This window comes from Festucalex cinctus, chromosome 15 (assembly GCF_051991245.1).
Source record: "Festucalex cinctus isolate MCC-2025b chromosome 15, RoL_Fcin_1.0, whole genome shotgun sequence".
Classification (NCBI taxonomy): Eukaryota; Metazoa; Chordata; class Actinopteri; order Syngnathiformes; family Syngnathidae; genus Festucalex; species Festucalex cinctus.
In genome coordinates, this window is record NC_135425.1 from 10,332,229 (window position 1) to 10,355,860 (window position 23,632).

At 39.9% G+C, this 23,632-nt stretch overlaps 1 protein-coding gene across 1 annotated transcript in view; it reads left to right on the forward strand.

The window, feature by feature from the left end:
- Window positions 1-23,632, forward strand: part of npr2 (natriuretic peptide receptor 2) — a 69,457-nt gene that overhangs the window by 12,120 nt on the left and 33,705 nt on the right. Inside the window, exons 3-8 of the mRNA XM_077497722.1 lie at window positions 425-606; window positions 1,286-1,399; window positions 1,499-1,634; window positions 5,415-5,509; window positions 13,107-13,242; window positions 17,663-17,747. Coding sequence (XP_077353848.1) covers window positions 425-606; window positions 1,286-1,399; window positions 1,499-1,634; window positions 5,415-5,509; window positions 13,107-13,242; window positions 17,663-17,747 — 748 coding nt within the window. The remainder of the gene's footprint in view (window positions 1-424; window positions 607-1,285; window positions 1,400-1,498; window positions 1,635-5,414; window positions 5,510-13,106; window positions 13,243-17,662; window positions 17,748-23,632) is intronic.

A 23,632-nucleotide genomic window follows, 5' to 3' on the forward strand; every position in this document is an offset into this window, starting at 1 on the left:
TGGAATCAAATTTATTGTCATTGCACATGTCACAAGAGCATAGCAATGGAATTCACCGTTACAACCCGTCCAAGAGACATAAAAATCAATGAGCAACAGAGGGAGACAGAACAGGAAGCCTGGCCACTCGCCAAGCAGCACCCCAATTTCTCAGATGGAAAAAAAAAACATACGGAATGGGGAGGTGAGAAAACAGCCCCAGACAGACTATGACTATTCCTGTAAGGGAGGAACGTAGTATGGATTTGATTTAAAAGGGGTACAAAAAACAAAAACAAAAACTCAGCAAACACGCACATGACATACATATACCATATGGAAGTGGGGTAGTAAATTATATATTGTTATATTAAATCCACAAAAAAATGGCAAGAAAAGTATGCTTCGATGTAAATAACGTATTATGTTGTTTCCCCCCCTGCAGTTGTGTACATTTGTGGCCCCCTGAACACATTCCTGAACATCATGAAACTCTTCCACTCTGAGATCCCGGACCCAGAAAACTACGCCATTTTTTATCTGGATGTTTTTGCAGAGAGCTTGGCAGAGCGCAAACCATGGCAGAGCTCTGACCTTGACTGGGACAATCCCATCAAGGTCTTTAAGGTACGCTGAACCCAAAAACGCATATGGACAATCATCTATAGTCATTTCTTTTCATACTTGAGCTATGTGAGTTACTGAATGACGTGTTGCAATCGGTGTCCTCCAGCATATCTGAGTTGAATTAATTTCCAAGTCCAAGCCCAGCATATCACAAATTGAAAGCTGATGTGATCTATATCTGCCTGTATTTTTTTTTTAAACAAGTGTGGTAGAACATCAATATTAATATTTCATGATTTCATTTGACAGCAGGTAAATCTCAATATAGTTGTGGGGCATTTTGTTATTAAGCTTTAAATGTACTTTTCAATTAAGACTCTGCAGTAAATATGCATTAATAAGAATTGACAAAGGTTAGAAACACTTAATTCAAACTAACAGAAGTCATTTTGCCAACATAATCTAATGAATTGAAATTAAATACCTGTAAAGTTAGCACAAGTGATTAAGCAACACGATGTCTGGACTGGTTGAAACTTTTTTTTATAGACCACTGAAGTAGATAAGTAGGCAAAGGCGATCGAGGGTTGCCATGGCAATTGGCATTGAAGATGTTATTCTGCTTATTCTAAGCCCGTGTAAAAATAATTCTGTTTTTGAAAATGTATTTGCATAAGATGATTAGACCAATACTCTTGTGCACAGCTATTCTACTGTATTATTCTGTGTCTCCTTTTAGTCCGTTTTCATTATAACATACCGACCTCCTGATAATCCGGAGTTCAAAGACTTTCAGAGACGACTCCATGCAAGAGCACAACAGGATTTTGGTGTGCATTTGGAACCATCACTGGTATGTTAAATTGTATGCACATCATTTTGGAGTTCATGTTAAGTGACATGATCGTAATGGCGGTTTTATGACTTCAACAAAACCACTGTCATCTTGCAGATGGACTACATCGCCGGCAGCTTTTATGATGGCTTTGTGCTGTATGCGAAGGCCTTGGAAGAAACGCTGGCTGATGGTGGAGCTCAAAACGACGGCATCAACATCACAATGAGAACACAAAACCGTCAAATCTGGGGTGAGAAAATACTGTTTACTGCGTGTTTTGTAACAAACCATCCTACTTTTCAGCAATAACCCTGCAACTGTGTTAATTGATGACTATTTATTTTTCTTATTTTTATTTATTTTTTTTATTGTGGTGCTATTTTTTAGCATCGTTTTTACTTTTTCACTGACATACATAGATGTCTCTATCATGTATTTTTTGTAATTCCTTCCACAATATCAATCAATGCTTAACTCATTCACTCCCAGCCATTTTCACTCGCTGTTGTTTTACCGGATTTTGACTGATTTTGCAAGGTCCACATAATATTCTGTTCTGTTGCTATAAAAACATGGAACCTACCAAATGAAAGATTAGAGTCTCTCCTTTCATCAGGAAAAAAAAGAATATTTGTATATGTTTCCACTTTTGCAGCAATTAGCATTAGAATATAGTTAAGTTTCATCATTATTCACAAACCTGTTGTGGCACAGGCTGATCTCTTATGCTCTGCTGCCAACTGCTGGCCGTTTTTTGTAATAACTACCATTGCTTCAAGTGACCTCTTCATGTCAGAAGCTGTAACAAAGCCTTCTGTATGCTCTAGCATAAAAAAAACACAGGACAAAGTATTAAAAAACATACTTATATGTTTTTGCGTTTGAATGACTTAATAGCCATTCTGTGACATTGTTGTCAATGTCAAAATAAAAAAGCTTAATGGCCTCAGTGTCTAGTTTAGCATGCTTGTCAATTTGTTGATGCGTTACGCCTCCGTGGGTGTTCCGGCGCACCGAGCTTCTCCGTCTACCGGGTCATGGACAATATTTTCACTGAAAGTAGACTAGATTTTAGACTTGGTAAAAGCAGGCCTAAGCTGTAGCGAAGGTGGTGTAACATGATCTTAATACATTTGATCGCGGCTCAGGCAGACAGATTCAACGCTCCGTGGACATGTGTGGGGGATTGGATTTCATTTATGAATATGACAACAGCGTGGGACAATCTCTCTGAATCAATTATAATCATTATCATCCTACGTATATAACGTCACATTTTTAGATAGAATAAATGTACTAAATAGTAAACAAAATACAATAACTACTAAAAACAGTGTTATTCTGAATGACTTTTTTTTTTTTTTTTACGTTAAAGCAGCTATATGTAAGATTTCAAATTTCAAATCTCTACTGCCACCTGTGGCCGAAAACAAACTGCACGCTCGTACACGCTGCACGCACTCGTACGTGCACGACCTCATTACTGAAGACTTGTTTTCAGAGGTAAGAAGTTTTATAATGTTATACAAAGCTGGCCACTTCACGGAATGAGACTCTCGATCCCCACTAAACAATTGATGTCCACGGCACGTGCAGATCATATTGCTTTAGTCGGTCGAAGTCCAGTCCTGTGCTGTACTCCAAAACGATGTGCAAATTACGTCAATTAATTGGACCTCATTCCGATGTTAATATGCAGTTACATATTGTAGTCACCCCGCTCGACGGACGTCAACCTGATTCTAGTCATTATTAGTGTATGTCGCCCCCAGGCTAGTGTCATTGTGCGTTAGCCGAAAGGTGGGCTGTCATTTATGGAAATTGGCGATTGTGAAAAACATATAGACACATTCACTACTTAGTGTGATATGGCCGTGAATGTTATCGCCATTCAGTAGTACCGTTCACATTCCGTTAGCATAATGTAGCTACAATAGGCTGTTTTCACGGAGGAAAATAAGGCAACATTTAGCCTGATTTAAATACCGCGGAATGGAACGTCTGTTCTTCATAAAGTCATTCTGTTCTATTTCATTCAACTTTGCCGCCCCTTTCACGCTAAATGTTGCCGTCCACCTCACTTTCACCCCAATAGTTACGACCGAGAAGTGATCGATCTTGAGGTTACTGCTATTTGAAAACAACACATTTTCTTCGAAATGTCAAGATACTCGCTTCTTACCTTTTGGAGTAGAAAGAAAGCCAGCTGTGAATCACTTTTCTAATCCAAGTCCGATCTCAACTCTCTCCACCGCTGAAATGTCAAACCAATGTTCACTCTCGGTCTTGCCCGACGTCGGTCACTATCAAGTTAAAAAAAAAAATTTCTTGGCACTTGACATTGTTTTCATTTATTTATTTATTTTGAGCAGCCTTCCGCGGAGTAACAGCGGGTGTCTGGGGCAGCGAAAATCTGTACTAGTTCCGTCTTCACGCGACAGGAAACAACTGACGATGACGCGAATAACGTCACATCCCGCAGACAGAGGGCGGGAAATTCGAAGGATTCGGACCGGACGCTTCCTCAATAATATTGACCAGAGGCTTGTAGGAGTACCCATTGTGAACAGCGAAGATGTTGATCTACTAATTAGAATATGTTTCAGTCATAAATGGTCAAATAAAAAGGCTATTGTTAAGATATTTTTTTGGGAAATCCTACATAGAGTAACTTTAAGTCAACCCAATTTTTTTTCTTGACATGTTCTCTGCAGCCCCACGAGTCTAAATATGGTATTCTGGTTAATATTTTGTTAGTTCAATATGAGTTAAGCAGAAAAATCCAGCAGTTTTTATCAATATCAGAAGTCGGCCATTTTGTCACTTCCTGTCGAATGAAAATGACATCACAGTCGCTCGGGTCTCAGGTAACAACCAATCACAGCTCAGCTTCAGAAAACAGGTGAGCTGTGATTGGTCGTTGACTGATCCCTGAGCAACTGTGATGTCATCTTCAGTTGACAGCAAGTGGCAAAATGGCTGCCCACTAAGATGGATAAAAACGGCTGGATTTTGCTGCATAACTCATATTCTACAAATGTAATATTAATCAAAATGTCATGTTTGGACAAGTGAGGTCACATATAACTTATTATTGTCAAGAAATGTTGAAGATTGACGTCCCCTTTCAATGCTATTTTTTTTAACAATGATTTTTAATCTAGGTTTTTAAGTGGTTTAATTAAGTTCAAATTGCAATATTGATCCCTTTGTAAACCTAGCCTCCCCCCCCACACAAATGACTTACACGCCACTTGAAAACTTATTTGGCCATGAAACTGTTGTAGCCACTCACATGACACTCCAATAACCATTAAGCGAGGCCAAATGAATGTTGGCTCAGTCAGTTTTATATTACTGGCACACACTACAGCCAAATGAGATTATGATATGCCCTCTAAACAAAACAATGGTAGTGTTAATAAAGTGTTATGACTCAGGTCTCCATTTAAATAGTGCATTTATTGTTTGATGTGGCTGCCTACACAGCTGCTTGTTTACTCTATTGGCTACGATATGTGCATTCAGATCACTTTGCAACAAGGATCATTTTATTTTGTAGATGATGTATAAACTTTTGGACGTTTTATGCTGCCTGCTTTTTACAGAAACGGGCGTTTTGATGCTTTGAAGGCCACATTCCAGTTCATAATGATTTTACTGACGTCTTAGTAAGAAAGGAGCTCTTTTCTAAGAATCTTCAAATTGACATGGACCGAGAGTTGGAGATTTGTCACGTGGAAATGGTGAATCATTGTGTTCCAATATGATGCCTCATTAGCCGTGGGCTTGAGATCTGCACAGTGATACCAAGAAATGGATGTGAACCTTTCCCATGCATGCTAATGAACCATCTTGGAAGTATGCTAAAACACCAACCCTAACCCAAAACGCAAGAACACCACAAACAAAGAGGCATTGCTTTGGTTTTATGATTCAAACGCCTCGAGTTAAAAAGTATCTGAGATTTTAATAAAGCATGAAACATGGCACTGTCTGACCAGATCTTTAATGTGGATGTTGTTGCTAGGGGTGACAGGACTTGTTACCACGGACCACAAAAATGCCAGGGATATAGACATCAACCTTTGGGCCATGACCAACCAGGACACTGGAGAGTATGGGGTAAGTATTTATTGTTGCCTTTGTGTTACCGCAGGTCACACTATGCGGCATGTTCAGGACAGCCAGATTGAAAATGAAAACCAACATTCCTGAATTATGAAAGCTTGCCAAAAATTCAGTTCTATCTTCCCTTCTCTCACTTTTAACTCGGTGAATGTACTTGCATTACGACCAGTTGTGAGTATGGTTCTGAGTAGATTTAATGCAGTTAAAACAAACAAACAAACAAACTTAGAAGCCTCTCTGTTGTCTGTATTTTGTTTGTGTGACGGATATAGTTTAATGAGCTTGTACCGTCTTTGAGATACAGAACACCGACCAAACTCCTACTTCTTCTTTTTTTTTTTTTTTTTTTATTCTATTATACATGCTTTTTCATACAGCTTATTGTGACACTTTCTTTTTATAGGCCAAATAACTACAGTATACAGACACTACACAGTAAATTATGTAAAGTCAATTTTACTTTAAACGGAGTCTCTTCAGTCCCACTCGAAATCGAATATAATTTACACTTTGTAGAGAGTTAAAAAAAAAAAAGAAAAAAAAAAAGTCATTTAAACTTCAGGTTGGGAGACAGCCAATCTTTTCCCTAAGCCACGCAGCTCCTGTTGTGTCTTAGTATAGCGAATGTCAGCTGGAATCTTTGTAACTCCACCTCTTGGATAAAAGCAAACTGAGTGGCATAACTCAGGTGGTAGAGTGGCAGTCTCCCAAGCTGAAGGTTGTGAGTTCATTCCTCAAGCCTTGTGTAACTTTTTTTTTTTTAAACTCATTTGCTCCCAAAAATGTATAAACACGTTCCATTTTAAATGTTTTAAGTGTCCCAAAGACGTATTTATACGTTTTTTTTGTTTGTTTTTTTTTTTTCACGCTAGAGCATACAGAAGGCTTTTGATGCAGCCTCTCAACTGCAAAGAACAGTTGAAGAAATGGTAGTTATTACACAAAGAGCCAGCAGGTGGCAGCAGAGTATAAGAGATCAACCAGGGCCATGTTGAAAAAAAGCTGAATTACTCACAATTCTAAATAAATTGGTGAAAATTGATTAAACTTAAATATAAATATAAATATTTTTTTTCCCGATGAAAGAAGAGACTTTAATCTTTCTTTTGGTAGATTCCGTGTTTTTATAGCAATAGAACACAATATTCATTGGGCCTTGCATAATCAGTGAAAATCCAGTAAAACAGCCCGGGGTGAAGGGGATTTCTTCTGTGAAAATGGCTGGGTGTGAATGAGTTAATAAACTAGTGCAATTTCGTCAAAATCCCTCATTGCAAAATTGACTTATTTCTGAGTGAAAAATCTTTAATAGTTTTTTTTCATGTGATAGGCAAATTCTCTTATACACACTAAAAATACTTAAAGTAGAATTTACTCTGAATATTTTACTCTCTTCCAAGTGTAAATTTTACTCGATTTAGAGTGGGACCAAATAGACTCACTTTCGAGTAAAATTTACTCAACATAATTTACTGTGTACACACCTCACATTCTCAGTGAAAACAAAGAAAATGTTAGTTAAATTTAAACAGTGTATATTATACTTGTACATTCATCCATCCATTTTCTACACCACTTATCCTCATTAATGTTGTGAGTAAGCTGGAGCCTATTCAAGAGGAAGTCAGAAAATCATAGATACTGTGTGGTGATGATAATGATTGCATATTTTGAATGGCTTTAAATGTGCTACATTCATTTTCTGGGTTAAAATTATGCATTTTCAAAATGAGTGTTCTATGTGGTGTTTAAAGATTTGAAACCTTAAATGTAGGAATTTTGATTTTGAATCAATGGCATAATATGCACAACACATAACAAATAAGTTTGTGCTTTTGAGTTGGCTCTGATCTTCTACAGTGTTCAGAATTAGAATGGAAGGAGAGAATAAACGGTTTTGTGTAAGTTAAAGCCACATCCTTTGGCTATTAGTATGTTGACAAATAGAAGGGTCCTGACTTCTCTAATGATTACATGCTTAAAACCTCAAAATTCCACCACCGTCAGAGGAAAGTATTTGTGTGTTGTCGTTCCCCCCATTTTCTTTCTTTGAGTGCAAAAGAAGTGGGTTAGCATACTGTATGACTTCAGTCAGAATTTCATCCACCTCCTTTGAGGCTCTTGTTCTCATTTATCCTTGACTCTAATTGGTGCACTTCTATGACTGATTGACCCAGGTAGTTAGTCTGGTTTCATAATTCTCATAGAGGTTTTAAGAGGTTTCTCCTTTTGTTCAAGTTGACCGTTTTAACAGTCAGATCTTCTGAGAGCTTAAAGCCTCCATCCAGGGGAGTGATGGCCATTGGGATGTGAAGGTGAAGTCCAGTTCGGCCGGTCCATTTTACGGCTACTTTGCGCTCATGGACAGGATATTTAATAAGAGATGCAAAGGTTACATGGGAGCAATAATTTTAAAAAGTGCCACTAGGACACTTTTTTTTTTTACGTTTGTGTTTGGCCATCTAAAACGCAATTGTTGTGTTAGCTAACCACCAAAACAGATTCTCTTAGATTTTATGTAAACACGATCGTGCAATGCTTTGTCATGAGTGCAATCATAAATTGGGATCGGGTTCGCCTAACGAACACGTCTCGCTACAAGATTGGCTGGAAATTACCCAGTTGACGTCAAACATTGGAAAGAAAATATTAAAGATGTCATTAAATAACAAAATGTACAGACTGAAATTCTAAAAACGTAAATAACCTAAAAATATAAACGCAAAATATACTGAATAAATAATAAAATAGAATGAATAAATGATAAATACACAAGATAACTGCCTCAGATGTGACAAATATTGTCATTTTAGACTGTTAAACGTGTTCCTATTATCATTAAGACTGTTTGTTTTTTGTTATTGTGATTGATTTGTGAACAGCTAAAAAAAGAAACCAAACCGAAGCTAACTTGATTAGCGCTGCTGTACTGCCGTCACTGTCTATTTTTTTTTCCCCACTCTTTAAGAATCATGGTTTATATTTTTAGGTTTATTTACGTTTTTACAATTTTAGTCCATAAATTTTGTTATTTAAATGACATCTTTAATATTTTCTTCCCAACATTTTGACGTCAACCGTTTATTTATTTTTTTTAATACAACTTTATTGAAGAATAGTAAATGGACAATTTCCAGACAATCCTGTAGCGTGACATCATCCGCAGGCGACGCCGATACAATCTGGCCGCCCGATCACATTGGTACAGACACCGGTAAATACAAATGCATACTGGATTCTGATGAGTATGTGTCGTATAATACAACAATAAATAACCACAGCATAGGCACATATTTTTGGTCTGGGAAGAATCCTACACCCTGTAATGATATTTTTAGGTAATAATGGGCTTAATGTTGCTTTGCGACAACCCTTGAGTAGTCTGCCAAACGCCAAATCTTGACCTCATTCGACATCTTTGGCTTTCATATTGAGTTACGGTGGCTGACTCTTAATCTTTTAAGAGCTACTGCTCCACGCCGTTAAAGTTCTTATGCAGCCATTCTCTCCATTTTACAATCCATAAACCACAGAAAAGTCTTGTGCTGTTCATTAAGTTGGAGTTCATAAAATTCTGTAACTTTCACATGTTCAATTTATGCGGTATACAATTAGTTTCGTGAAGCTGCAAAGGCAGCTCTGGAATGATAAGGAACTGAAGGCCTGCAGGTTATTTCACCCTTTTGCAGGCCCTGCCCCCATATCGCCATGTGCATTGTTTGGATAACCCTCCATAGGGGTGATGGCCTTCAAGGTTTAAGTAGAGAAGACGCAACATTCTACAAGCAAGAAGGGAAAGCAAAACAAAACAAAAAAAGACCCTCTGGCATGTATGAAACTCAGGAGTCATGTTTCACAGCAGGAAAACAGATGTTCTACCATCAAAGGAAAAATCACACTCCTACTCGCTACTGGTTCATCTTTGTGCAGTATTATTTTAGGCACAACCTGTCCTGTGTACTGTCCAGGCATGCAAGATCCTGTTAATTGAGTGAACGTTGACCACTAGATTGATTATCACAATGACGGAAATCAATTGCTGCATATTCTATAATAATAATCTCAAATAGTCACATTGAATGTTCATTTTAGTGGTGTTTGATGCTACTTTTTTCCTGTCTGATACTAGTATGTAGTCACTAGTCACCGATACCAAGTACCGATACCACTAGTACTTTTGTAACGTAACATTTTCCCCAAAAAACAACAACAAATAATATTAAAGGAAGATATATACACCTCAATTCAGCATTTTCCCCTTCAAATTGCATGAAATTAATAGCAAATTTCTATTCTTCTGATTTCCTTTCATATTATCCATTCGACAGCCTTTCCGAGTCAACATGTCATTATCATCACCCTTTTTTTTTTTTTTTTTTTTTAATTCTTTATTCTTCTGATTTCTAATTTCTAGTTCCTGGTCATAAAAAGACTACAAGAGGGTAGCAAATAGTACCGATACATTGACATAACTCTCGTTATCGGTCCGATACAAATACCTGGTATTGGTACTTGCCCTTCCCCGGTTAATTTAATTGTAATATTTGACACAATTATGTTTCAAACACATGAAATATGATCCATTAGTAGGTAGGCTGCATTTTGCAATTTATTCACAACACTCTAATACATTAAACTAGAATTTCAAGCATCACTTTTTGAATTACTGGTACTTGTTACATGTTTAATTTACTTTGTTTACTTACTAAAAAATACATTAAAAAAATACAACTAAAAAAAAATCCATTGGCCAAAAGTATTCTGATAGTTTAGTACAATTTCCTACCATCTAAAATGGCAAAAATAAAAAACAAAACAAAAAACAACAAACAAAACAGTAAGACTAGCATACTGTAGATGCCACAACATATTGCTAAAAATGTTAATGTGATTTAATAACAACAAAACCATTGGCCACACAATACTTCTATTTCTCCACATGCATTGCTAACTGCTGATGTTTTTAGTTCTGGCGTCTGTGGTTGCTGCAACATCTCCTTCCCAGTTTTTTTCTTCTTTTTTTTTTTTTAACCCCAGGTCATTGAATCGATTGCAACTGTTTGTCTTAGAAGACATTTCGCCTCTCATCCAAGAAGGTTTCATCAGTTGATGCAACAAGTGTCGGTTAGGACAGACCAGCCTGAGTTGTGTGGAAAAACCCGATTATTTATTCTACAAGTTAGAGGCACACCCCACCACCAAGTATGATATTATTCTTGGCTTTGCAGTGATGCTTCTGTCGGTCAACAAGTTGCTGGGTGGAAACTTGCTCATTAATATTCTATTCAGTTTTTAAAAGTAGGGAGCTCCCACTGCAGCCATGGGGGGACTGTGTTGTGTTTTTTATTTGTCGGAGGTGCAATCAGTAAATCTTAGGTCCTTCTCAGGTGCAGTATCAGTGACTTTAGACCTCTTCTTGAAGGAACAAACATTTCCGCAGACACAAAATCTTGCTGAAAGGCCTCCCAGGAGAACGGTTTGTTTGTGAAAGATCAACTGTCAATTTTGTCATTTTCAATGGGGAACCGCACGAATGCTATTTTTAGGCCGCAAAGCCACGTGACTTCAGAAACTCAAGGCGGAAGTGGGTCAGAAAGAAGCTCGCTCATTGACGAGCCATGCAAATAGTGCTTGTTTTGTTCTCATTTATCTCTAAAAAACAACATGCAGAGTAAACACAGCTGTTATGGAACTTGCAGAAACCACTCCAGACACTACAACCGTCCACATATGAAGGATTTATTCTTTACTTGTTTCCCGAAGCCAAAAATTCATAATCATAAATGTGAATCAACTTGTGTAGACGCGCAAAAGAGTAGCAAAGTGAAGCCTTTCACCTTAATATGGATTAAATATTTTGTTGGGGGACATGCATGCATGCTTCTAGATGACAATCTTGCCCTTGCTGGCCACCACCATCCCGAAGAGGTAAGCGATTGTCTTTATTTTGATGGGTTTTTTTTTGTTTGTTTTTTTGTTTCGCGTTTGGCACTACGACAATACCGGACGACAATAATGAAAGACGAGGAAAATGCTAAAATGGCGTTGCCACTGTTGTACGGACCTGTCTTGCTTACCGCCTTTTTTTTTTTTTTTTTGCCTTTCGTGCAGATGTGACGTATGAAAATTTATCCGTAGGGTCTTTTCTGAATTAAGGAAACGGGTGGGAAGGATATAATAATTGAAAGAATTGAGGTATAGCAAGCGTTGTTGGTTGTGCCCAAGAGACACGCACACACACGCTACACACATACACAAATAAGCAATAAAAATGTATGCTCAACAACTATAAAAGGCGTAAGACAACCAGATATGACAGACAGGGCATATGGTGGTAAAGGAAGGACAGCTTGTTGAAACTGGAGAATGTCAGTTGCGTAGGACGGTGTTTTGAGTAGTGATGGGAGTTTTGGCTCTTTCAGGGGAGCCATTCATTCGGGAGCCGTTCACGTAAAAGAACCGTTCAAAAGACTGGCTCTTTTTTTTTTTTAAGCATTTTTTAGCATTTTTTTTGAAAATGGCAAAAAAATTACATACGGAATACTGTAAAAAATAACATTCAATTAAGTTTTGTTCTCTTAGAACATAAGAAAATATAAATGTGTAGTGTACAATACTTTACATACATGGACCAGCACGTGCATGTGTAAAATGCACCAGCGATATTGTGACTGTCTAGCTGTCACATCTATCAAATCTACCTTTTAGCCACTCACTTCTACTAGGTCGTGAGTAGAACGGCTCTCGATAAAGACTCGGTTCCCATCGTTCATGTTGAAGAGCCGTTCAAAAGACTCGATTAGTTCGTGACCGACACATCACTAGTTTTGAGGGGGAGAAAAAAAAACCTTTACCTGTGGATCAGGTCGGCCCTTTTCCTCATTTTTTCAGCCCTCTACACGCAAGCCGTCTCTTAAATTGAACATTAGTGTGTTCTTCGACATCTATACCAGTGAATTTGGCACCAGGGATATCATTCTCGGACCGAATTAGCAGATTTAGCACAGGAGGCATCTCGCTAGTAGACATTCGTGTAGCATGACTAGCCCGCTGAGTTTGACACTCCTCGCTAGACTCATGAATAATAATTAAGTGTGGTGACGTGTATCGTCCATTCCTATCACGTGGCAGTCTATGGTGCTTCTATCCCTGACTTCTTCAACAAAATTACAATATTAGCTATGTAAAATGTGTGTTGATCAGTAAACTGTCTCTCGGTCATTATTGTTAGTTACACTGAGATCACCCAACAGTAATTTCAGTAAGTACTACAGTAAGTACAGCTTTGGGGTAATCCAGTTCCTCTCACAGTCCAAAAATACGCATATTAAGTTCCCTGAAAACCTCCAATTGGCCGTTACCGTGAATGCGAGTGTGAATGGGTGTCCGTATGTGTCAATCCTTCGCCTCTGACATCAACAGGGCTCAGCTCCAGGTTTCCTGTGACCCGTAACAGGAAAAGTGGTGTGGAAAATGATCGAATTAACATTTTTTTAAATCTTGTTATGAACATAGTGGTTATTTTGGTTCCTCGCCATCTGTTAAAATAATACAATGGAATAAAAATGATTCTTTCCTTATGTTTGTGCAGCTGGTTGCGTACTACAATGGAACCATGAAAGAGATTATTTGGTCCCAGACAGACAAGATCCACTGGCCCAGTGGGGGCCCACCGCTGGATAACCCACCCTGTGTGTTTTCCACAGATGACCCATCCTGCAATGACGGTATGACACGAGCCATTTTTTCATAATCACGTTAGACGGGAGGAACAAATTTTACGAATTAAAACAATAATATGAAGTCCCTTGATGACATTCTAATATGTCATAATCAGTTTTGCAACATTTTGCGCAATCCCCACAGTATATTAAATGGTGCAACCATATCGTTTGTATGCTTCAATTGTATGCAGCAGTTTTAGTGTCAAACAACAAGAAGGTCTTTATTGTCCCAAGGGTGCAATTTGGATTGCAACTGTGCAACACAATCAAACAGAGGACAAACAAAACAAAAACATGTTTACACATAATTGTCAACGTGATATATGGAGTGCAATCTCATATCTGATTTAAATCCTTAGCACATGATGGTACAAAATACCTCAGGTATTTATCAGACTTGGCCTTTTCAAAAAATGCCAACCTTCTTCCTGATGGCAGGGGGGAAAACACATTCCCGCCTTTTTTTTTTTTTTTTTTTTTTTTTTAACAAATATAACAACTAACAAGTTTACAAAAAAGAATAATTAAATAAATTCTTTGAATCCTACCTGGACTAGTATACCACTTATACCAGTTCAGTTCAGTTCCTAGGTAAGCACTTTTGAAGACCAACTGCTGTTCAATTACAGGGCCCTGATGCTGTAATAAGCCATTTTTGAGGAGAAACACACTTGCAACCGCTTCATTGCAAAAAGTCGGCTTTTTAGATCGGGATCAGACGGTATTTTGCATTTCATTCAAAATCAGTGATCGGCTGTAATGTCTTCATTTGCCTGATGATCAATGAGGTCTTTGATTGCCACCTTTTTTTTTTTTAATTATTATTTTTTTAACATGCATTTCAATTGCCTTCAGTTACACATGGGTTTTTATTATTTGTAGGGATGCAACGATACGGGCAATATCGTGATATCGTGATATTAAAACTGCCACAATATCATTGTCGTCACGTTCACAATATTTAAAAGGAACACATCAGTTTCAAAAGTCAGGTGGATTTCCATTTGTGCAGTTCTAGCACCCTCTGGTGGCTGGTTTATTAGCGCAATTTAATTTTCATTGGGGATGTTTTGGCCTTCTATGTTTAACATCTATGCCAATGGTCAGGTGAAGGGAACGTAATATGCTTGTGAGCCGAGTCAAGATGTGGAGGAACTTAATATGTGGGTGCATTAGCAAGTAAGTGCCTCAATATTAAGTCTTATTAGAGATTGTAGGTGGTTTATATGCATTGCTGTAATTTATAAAAGCACAATTTTGTGGGCTTTTTTTTAGTATGAGCTCGTATTTTTTTTTTACAATATTGTGACTTTTATTGGTATCCCCAACTTCCCCACAATATCGTGATAATTATCGTATTGTGACCTTTATATCGTGATAATATCGTATTGTGATGTTTGGATATTGTTACATCCTGTCATGTTTTGGTTTGGTGGGGGTGGGTTTTTGTTGTCTTTTGGTCGTTTGTCATGTGTTCCTTGTTTCTTCCCTTGTCCCGTTATGTCAAACCACGTCCACCTGAGTGTTTCTTCCCTTCCCAGTGTATCCACCAATCAGCTTCCCCTGCCACTTGTGTCTTGCCCAGCTGTGTCTAGTCATTGTCATTAGCCTGTGTGTATTTAGTCCCCTGTTTTCCGTTCGGTTCTTGTGGAGTCATAGTATCTGTTGTGCCTGTTGTTGTCCCTGTGTTCCATGCCATGCCATGCCTTGTGTTTGTTTTTTGATCTTGTTAATTTTTCCACAGTACCTTGTTTATAGTTTTTGTTAATTAAACCCCCTTTTTTACCTGCATCCCTGCCTTGCCCTGTTTCTTGGTTGCCTCCTGCATTTGGGTCCTGCCACCAACACCCCACTTCGTGACAGAATGACTCCAACAGAACTGGACCCAGCGGGGGCAATGGCGGAATGGGAGCCCTGGGCGAAGAAGGGGCTTGAGGCCAGCGACCGAGCCATTGCCGGGCAGAAGGAGGGGCTTGAAGCCTGCGACCGAGCCATTGCCGGGCTAAAGGAGGTACTGGCTTTGCTCCGTGGCGTCGGGAGTGACGGGTCAGACCGGCCTCAAGTCCCTGAACCTCGTCTGCTGGAGCCTCTCGCTCCTGAACCTCGTCTGCTGCAGCCTCTCGCTCCTGAACCTCGTCTGCTGGAGCCTCTCGCTCCTGAACCTCGTCTGCTGGAGCCTCTCGCTCCTGAACCTCGTCTGCTGGAGCCTCTCGTTCCTGAACCTTGTCTGCTGGAGCCTCTCGCTCCTGAACCTTGTCTGCTGGAGCCTCTCGCTCCTGAACCTTGTCTGCTGGAGCCTCTCGCTCCTGAACCTCGTCTGCTGGAGCCTCTCGCTCCGGAACCTTGTCTGCTGCCGCCGCAGCCCCTGGCCGCTTCGCCTGGGCCGCTGCCGCCGCAGCCCCTGGCCGCTTCGCCTGGGCCGCTGCCGCCGCAGCCCCCGGCCGCTTCGCCTGGGCCGCTGCCGCCGCAGCCCCCGGCCGCTTCGCCTGTGCCGCTGCCGCCGCAGCCCCCGGCCGCTTCGCCTGTGCCGCTGCCGCCGCAGCCCCCGGCCGCTTCGCCTGTGCCGCTGCCGCCGCAGCCCCCGGCCGCTTCGCCTGTGCCGCTGCCGCCGCAGCCCCCGGCCGCTTCGCCTGTGCCGCTGCCGCCGCAGCCCCCGCCCGCTTCGCCTGTGCCGCTGCCGCCGCAGCCCCCGGCCGCTTCGCCTGTGCCGCTGCCGCCGCAGCCCCCGGCCGCTTCGCCTGTGCCGCTGCCGCCGCAGCCCCCGGCCGCTTCGCCTGTGCCGCTGCCGCCGCAGCCCCCGGCCGCTTCGCCTGTGCCGCTGCCGCCGCAGCCCCCGGCCGCTTCGCCTGGGCCGCTGCCGCCGCAGCCCCTGGCCGCTTCGCCGGGGCCGCTACCTCCTGTTCCTCTTCAGGCGGCGCATGGATTGCGGCCGCCACCTCCTGTTCCTCGTCAGGCGGCGCATGGATTGCGGCCGCCACCTCCTGTTCCTCGTCCGGCGGCGCATGGATTGCGGCCGCCACCCGCCTGCACCAGTTCCGGCGGCGCCCGGCCAGCGGCCGCCATCGCCTGCACCTGTTCCGGCGGCGCTCGGCCAGCGGCCGCCATCGCCTGCACCAGTTCCGGCGGCGCCCGGCCAGCGGCCGTCTCCTGCTCCTCATCTGGCGGCGAACACCCCGCCGCCACCTCTGCTCCTTGTCGGGCGTCGAGGACGCCCTCCTGACTGGCCCCGCTGGGACTCTCTTGTCGGGCGTCGAGGACGCCCTCCTGAACTGCTTTTTGTCTGGGACGGATGGGTGGGCCGTGTGCCCTCCTCCGTGCCCCCTTCCGCCCGCCCTTGTTTTTGGACTTTTTATGTTGGACGTCTGGGAGCCGTCCCTTGAGGGGGGGGTTATGTCATGTTTTGGTTTGGTGGGGGTGGGTTTTTGTTGTCTTTTGGTCGTTTGTCATGTGTTCCTTGTTTCTTCCCTTGTCCCGTTATGTCAAACCACGTCCACCTGAGTGTTTCTTCCCTTCCCAGTGTATCCACCAATCAGCTTCCCCTGCCACTTGTGTCTTGCCCAGCTGTGTCTAGTCATTGTCATTAGCCTGTGTGTATTTAGTCCCCTGTTTTCCGTTCGGTTCTTGTGGAGTCATAGTATCTGTTGTGCCTGTTGTTGTCCCTGTGTTCCATGCCATGCCATGCCTTGTGTTTGTTTTTTGATCTTGTTAATTTTTCCACAGTACCTTGTTTATAGTTTTTGTTAATTAAACCCCCTTTTTTACCTGCATCCCTGCCTTGCCCTGTTTCTTGGTTGCCTCCTGCATTTGGGTCCTGCCACCAACACCCCACTTCGTGACAGATCCCTAATTATTTGTGGGCTGCGCCAGTCCCGATCCGCCGCGAATGGTGGCAGTTGGCTGAAGAGTAAATATACATTTTTTTTTTTTTTTTAATATACGTATGTTTTTCTCCATCTGCTGTTCGGTTATCGGTTTTTCAAATTTATTGGTTGCTGATCGATGATCGACTGAAAAATCTGAATTATGGAAAGGTTAATCAGGATGCAATCGGGAATGGCTAATTTTGTATTAATGAAACTCTTTTATGTCCAATTCTCCAAATATAAATGCACAACATTCATGTTTTAACCCCCCCCCCCCCCCCCCCCCACCTCCCCCCCAAGAAAATAGTGAATTTGAGCTTTTTTGTGTGAATTCTGAGTCTTTGAATTCTTAGACTATGAGATTATCATTTATATTTTACATGAAATGAAATGTCTTTTAATTATATTGTAACAATCTTAAGTTATGCAGCTGTACTTGTGTGTGACAGCTGTGTTTTTAATCGCGTTCCTTTTTTTCCCCCCTTTTCAAAGATATGAATGTGGACATCTGTTGAACATATGAGAGACAACTGAGTGTGGAATCCTTCTCCTGTTTCCAGGTCAGCTGCCAGTTCTGGGAATCGTAGCTGTGGGATCTGGCTTGGCGCTCATCATTTTTGGAATCTCCAGTTTCCTCATTTACAGGTGAGTTTGAAAGCATCGTGCTGATGCAGTCTATCTACGCTGCTCTTAGAAATGGAAAAGGGATGACAAAGCGATATGTGATTGAGAAGGGAGTTGTGGGTGATGTGGCAATGAGCGCCTGTGTGGTATTTTCACAATTGTTGCCACAGAAACAGCTCAGCAGGTGATGATCTTAAAACAGTGGGGATAGGTGCGTTTAAGATGCCATACACTGGAACCAAAAACACTTAAGGGTATATTCACTAAGAATGTGCTGCGTCCAGTAATAGCGCAAAATATTGCACCACAACTGCACCCGCAGTCTGCGCCCAGTTACCCACCTATTCACTAAGGATATTGCTCTAATCATATACCGGCGCAAACACGCCCACAAAACTGACAGCTTGGAGCAAATTTGCACCTGATTTATCACACATGGCAAGAACAAGAACAACCCAAACCATGACAATGTCATTGATATTTAAGAAAAATTGATGTTCCATAATTAATCAATGTGTAAGAATTGTGGATTAAAGTGAAGTGAATCAAATCAGAAAAAATCAACATCGAATTGAACTGAACTCTTGTGAATCGAAATCAAATCGATTGAGGAAATTATAATCGATACCCAGTCCCACAAAGTAGTGTAGTTCAGTTCCGTTGAGCGATCTTGCTCACAGCTCCACAGGACTTGCTGAAGATATTTCAGAAGCCTGACAACGATCCTAATCATTTGAATCAGGTGTGTTAGAGGAGGGAAACATCTCAAACATGCTGGATAGGGGTCATCAAGGACCAGAGTTGGTGACCCCTGCTATACAAGCTCACCTTTTAACACCTCAGGGCGCCCATAGATCAATTTGCAGGTGTGAGTGACCTTTTTTTTTTTTTTTTTTTTTGCGATGATCCAGTCCAAGTCGGGTTTGGCCACATGTGGTCTGCAGATGGCTTTAATTGCTCAGCAGAGAATTGGCAGTTCTGTGCAACAATAGGATTTGAATGGGAAGAATCCGAAACATTCCCTTTCCAAACAAAGCTCATCTTCTTGTAATTCCCAATGTGTTAAGAGGAATGAACATATACTACTCAATGTCCTCCTCTTTTCTGGCCTTTCTTTGTCTATTCTCTGCCTTGTTGAATTTATCGGTGGGTCTATTATGTTGTTATGATACATCACAATGCTGTTATACACCAAAACGGTTTGGGCAATGTCGGTCTAGGAAGTAAAAACCCTGAAATAGTTTGGCTTTAGCTACAGTTGCTTCTACTCAACAGGTGGAGATGAGCTTGTTTACCTCCCAGTTGATTAGTAGCACCTGTGGCAGGGTTTTTACTTTCTGGACCTAGATTACCCAACGCTGACACCAAATCATTGTTTACCATGCTAAATTCAACGATATTTTACTGATTGGTTGATCATAATTTAGAATCATTTATTAGGCATTTTATACAGAGTTCTGTCATACATTTTAGTCAGACTTGATCATTATGATCTTTGTTTTTTTTGGCCAAGAGTGCCTTCACTAGCCTCAGACAACGTGTAATGTCAATCTTAATATTCAATTAATCAATCAATCAATGAGAACTTCATTTACTTCAAAGTATTCGGCTCAAAGTGCTGTACAGTAGATTTTATTTTAAAAGTGTGGATTAATGTTTGAGTATTGGTTCTGGAGAGAAACAGTCACACATTTGCAATGTTTTTTAAGATGATAAAATACAACCTTTGTTAAGTGTTTTATCTGGTTTATAAAACTTTAAATTAGAGTCAATAAAACACACAAGATTCTTCCCGTCTTCTGACAGTTTTATTAGATCAGATATTTTAGGGTCATGTTTGTTTTCCTCCATTTCATCTCAGCTCTGGAGAATTCCTTCTTTTGTTCAACAAATATTTTCAACATTTCAAGGAGGGCTTTGCATTTTACCTGTTTTTGGTTGCTATTTTCTTGAAGGGGCATCCGTCTCCAGAATTGATCCAATTTTGTTGTTAAAATTAAAAATGATTGACACGAATTTGACACTTTTCATGTGGATTTCAAATCAATTTCTTACATTGACTTGTTGTTGGGTTGGCATGTTAGGTTAATTGAAAACTCCAAATTGTCCTTGGGTGTGAATGAATATGCCCTGGCGACCAGTTCAGGGTGTACCCCAGCGATAGACCAAAGTCCACTCCACTTATTGGGCGCTCTGGCTACCACCTACATACCAGAAACATGCAGCCAGGGGGTTAGGAAAACTGAGTGTTTTTAGTATGTATGGTCCCAACACACAGTATGCACAACATGGTTGAAATGTCTATTTTTAATTTTGAAATGCCAGATGAAATTATGTACTTGTCAGATACAGTAATCAGCACTCAGGTATAAGTTAAAGTAAGATTACGGTACATTGATTCCCTGGTGAGACATATGCACTACAGGTACTTTTTTTTTTTTTTGTATAATCTCTCAAAGGGAAAATCAACTCACATTACACTGTACATTGACTTATGAAATTAGTCCTTAACAGAGTTTCATGTTTACATTTTAATCATGTTTGTCTTAAACACTAACTCATGTACTCCCAAAAACGTATAAATATGTTCTATTTTAAACGTTTTAAGTGTCCCAAAGACGTGTTTATACATTTTTATTTTTTATTTTTTTAATGACTGAGCTTACAGAAGGCTTTGATGCAGCCTCTCAACTGCAAAGAACAGTTGAAGAAATGGTATTTATTACATAAACGGCCAGCAGGTGACAGCAGAGCAATGGAGATCAACCAGGGCCACGTTGAAAAAAAGCTCAATTACTTACAATTCTAAATAGATTTGTGAAGAATGATGAAACTTCGCTATATTCTATTGCTAGTTGCTGCAAAACGGAAACAGATTGAAATGTTCTTTTTTTTTCCTGATGAAAGAATCTTTCTTTTGGTAGGTTCCATTTTTTTTTTTTTTTTTTTTTTAATAGCAATAGAACACAATATTCTGTGGGCCTTGAAAAATCTGTCAAAATCCAGTAAAACAGCCGGGAGTGAAGGGGATTGCTTCAGTGAAAATGGCTGGGAGTGAATGAGTTAAGGAACTATGGTTTATAAAAGTAATGAATCTTGATAAAATGTGCTTTAGATGAAAGAAAATGTACTTTTGAACGCATAAAATAATGTATACCCCAATTCATATGTTATAACATCTTAATAACACAATGGATTTGATCATGGTTGCACGACTGACTATTAACACTAACAAGTGTTAATCACCAGCCAATCAGAATGGATTTTGATCAGAGGAATGGTGGAAGAAAGACGAAGGAGCATCTTTCCACCTCAGGTAAGTCTTCTCAATCTCGCATCTGAGTTGATCAAGTTCAATATAAAACCAGATCATTTAATGCACACTGTGTACTTTCCTCTGGGTGGGAAACAAAGCTAACATTCACCTTTTCTGTTTCTTTTTCCAGCACACCGTTCAACAAGCACAGAGCGGTTTCCTCATGAACTAGTTGACCTGGACTATTGGCGGGTAAATGTTGTGAAATGTCTACTTTTGGAATGCTTTTCATTTGAATCATTAAACTTGATTATAACATATCTATTTCTGTAATATTGGCAATTCTGTATTTCATTTTTGGTTTGAACCTAAAGTTTTACACTCCCACAACTAATACATGTTGTGTACTGTGCAAAAGGCTTATGTACTCATACTGGCACACTTGGCACCTCAAGGCTGTTTTGCTTGATTAGCATGAGCAATATCTGCTCCTTTACAGTGGCAAAATTCTTTGATGTGGATCTGAGAATGCTGCCCTTGCTCATGCACATGCAACCAAGGGGTTTGCTATACAGATATGAGGAATAAATGCCTAGTTATTAATCTCATATTGCATGAGTCAGGAAGGTTGCAGTGATGCAGTGTCATACCACGAAGCACGGAAAACCGCGGAGGCATGCGAGGAACTGAGCCGAAGCACGACACGGCGCGACTGGCGAACGCTTAGGTCACGATTACAGCTGTTGCTAAAGCAATGAAAAATGGAATGTAATAAAACATTATTTGTTTGCAAATGCAAGCATAAAAAATAGGCAGGAAGTTGCATTTTTCAATGAAATGGAAACCTATTACGTCAGTTTGTACCCATCCTATGTACTGTTTTACTACTTGAAAAAGGTTGCTTAAGACTTTTGCACAGTACGCCAAATCATATACGGAAATCTCTTTCTGGCAAAGGAGCATTTTCGTGACCACTCAGTGATTGGCCTTGAGACAATAATCAGAAAGCTTTTCATGTCAAGGGAATTTCAAGACCTGAATGACGAATGCTAACAAGTGGCTTTGTGTTATTGCAGACACCAGTGGAGCTTTGCTGATGGACAAAGCGGATACCACCATCATGCAAGACCAACAAGCTGCTGTCTTCACTACTTGAGCTACAAATCACCACTAAATTGCTTTATTTGACTTCTTCTCTAATCAGCATGTATAAGCCAGAGTTTCTTATCATGAATATTTATTTCACATATATTTTAATTAATGAAAAAGAATACAGTATAAAGAATCATTTCTATCTGTTATGTTTTCAGTGCTGCTGTTTGTATTTCATGAATGTAACAAAAAAAAATTAATCCTCAGATATGTCTCATTGGTGGGTTCATGCAATTTCAGGATTTGACTGCCCATATGGAATACTAGCAACAATAGAATTCCCTATACTGTGAACTATGTAAAGGTGTATTTTGGTTACTTTGGTAAATGGGCAACTGGTGATGAAAGTGTATTATCTATGTATTATCTAAGTGAAATATATGCAACAGTGAGATTTTCTATTTTTTATCACTTTAATAAAAACAACCCACCTGAATTAAAATGTTTCTTTCCTGTCGTGCTTTGTGTTACAACAACACATATTTCTCATAGATTAACATGAAATGGATGATGAAATAGATGAATGCCTTGTGAAAATAGGAACACATACAATAATTATTCTTTATTATCATTAACTATTATCTACATTGTTACTATTATCCACAATAAATATAGGACATACATCTATCATGGAAAGCTGGTCTCACCACATATTTTCAATTTCGAATCGAAATTATGAGGCTAACGATTAGCCATATACACCAAACAAGCTAGCTAGCCACACAAGTATAAAATTATAATGAAAATATATATTTGTTGGACAAAATTCGTTAGGACATACACCTAACACACAAAGATGGTTGCATCACAAAATGTTTTCAATTTTGAATCAACATGTTTTCAATTTTGAATCAAAGTTATGAGGCTAACGATTAGCCATATAAACAAAACAAGCTAGCTAGTAGCTAGCAATTAAAATTATAATGAAAATATATATTTGTTGGACAAAATTCATTAGGACATATATTTAACACGCAAAGCTGGTTGCACCACAAAATATTTTCAATTTTGAATCAAAGTTATGAGGCTAACCATTAGGCATATACACAAAACAAGTTAGCTAGTAGCTAGCAAGTAAATTTATAATGAAAATATATATTTGTTGGACAAAATTCATTAGGACATATATTTAACACGCAAAGCTGGTTGCACCACAAAATATTTTCAATTTTGAATCAAAGTTATGAGGCTAACCATTAGGCATATACACAAAACAAACTAGCTAGTAGCTAGCAAGTAAATTTATAATGAAAATATATATTTGTTGGACAAAATTCATTAGGACATATATTTAACACGCAACGCTGGTTGCACCACAAAATATTTTCAATTTTGAATCAAAGTTATGAGGCTAACCATTAGGCATATACACAAAACAAGCTAGCTCGTAGCTAGCAAGTAAATTTATAATGAAAATATTTATTTGTTGGACAGAATTCATTAGGACATACATCTAACACACAAAGCTGGTTGGACCACAAAATATTTTCAATTTTGA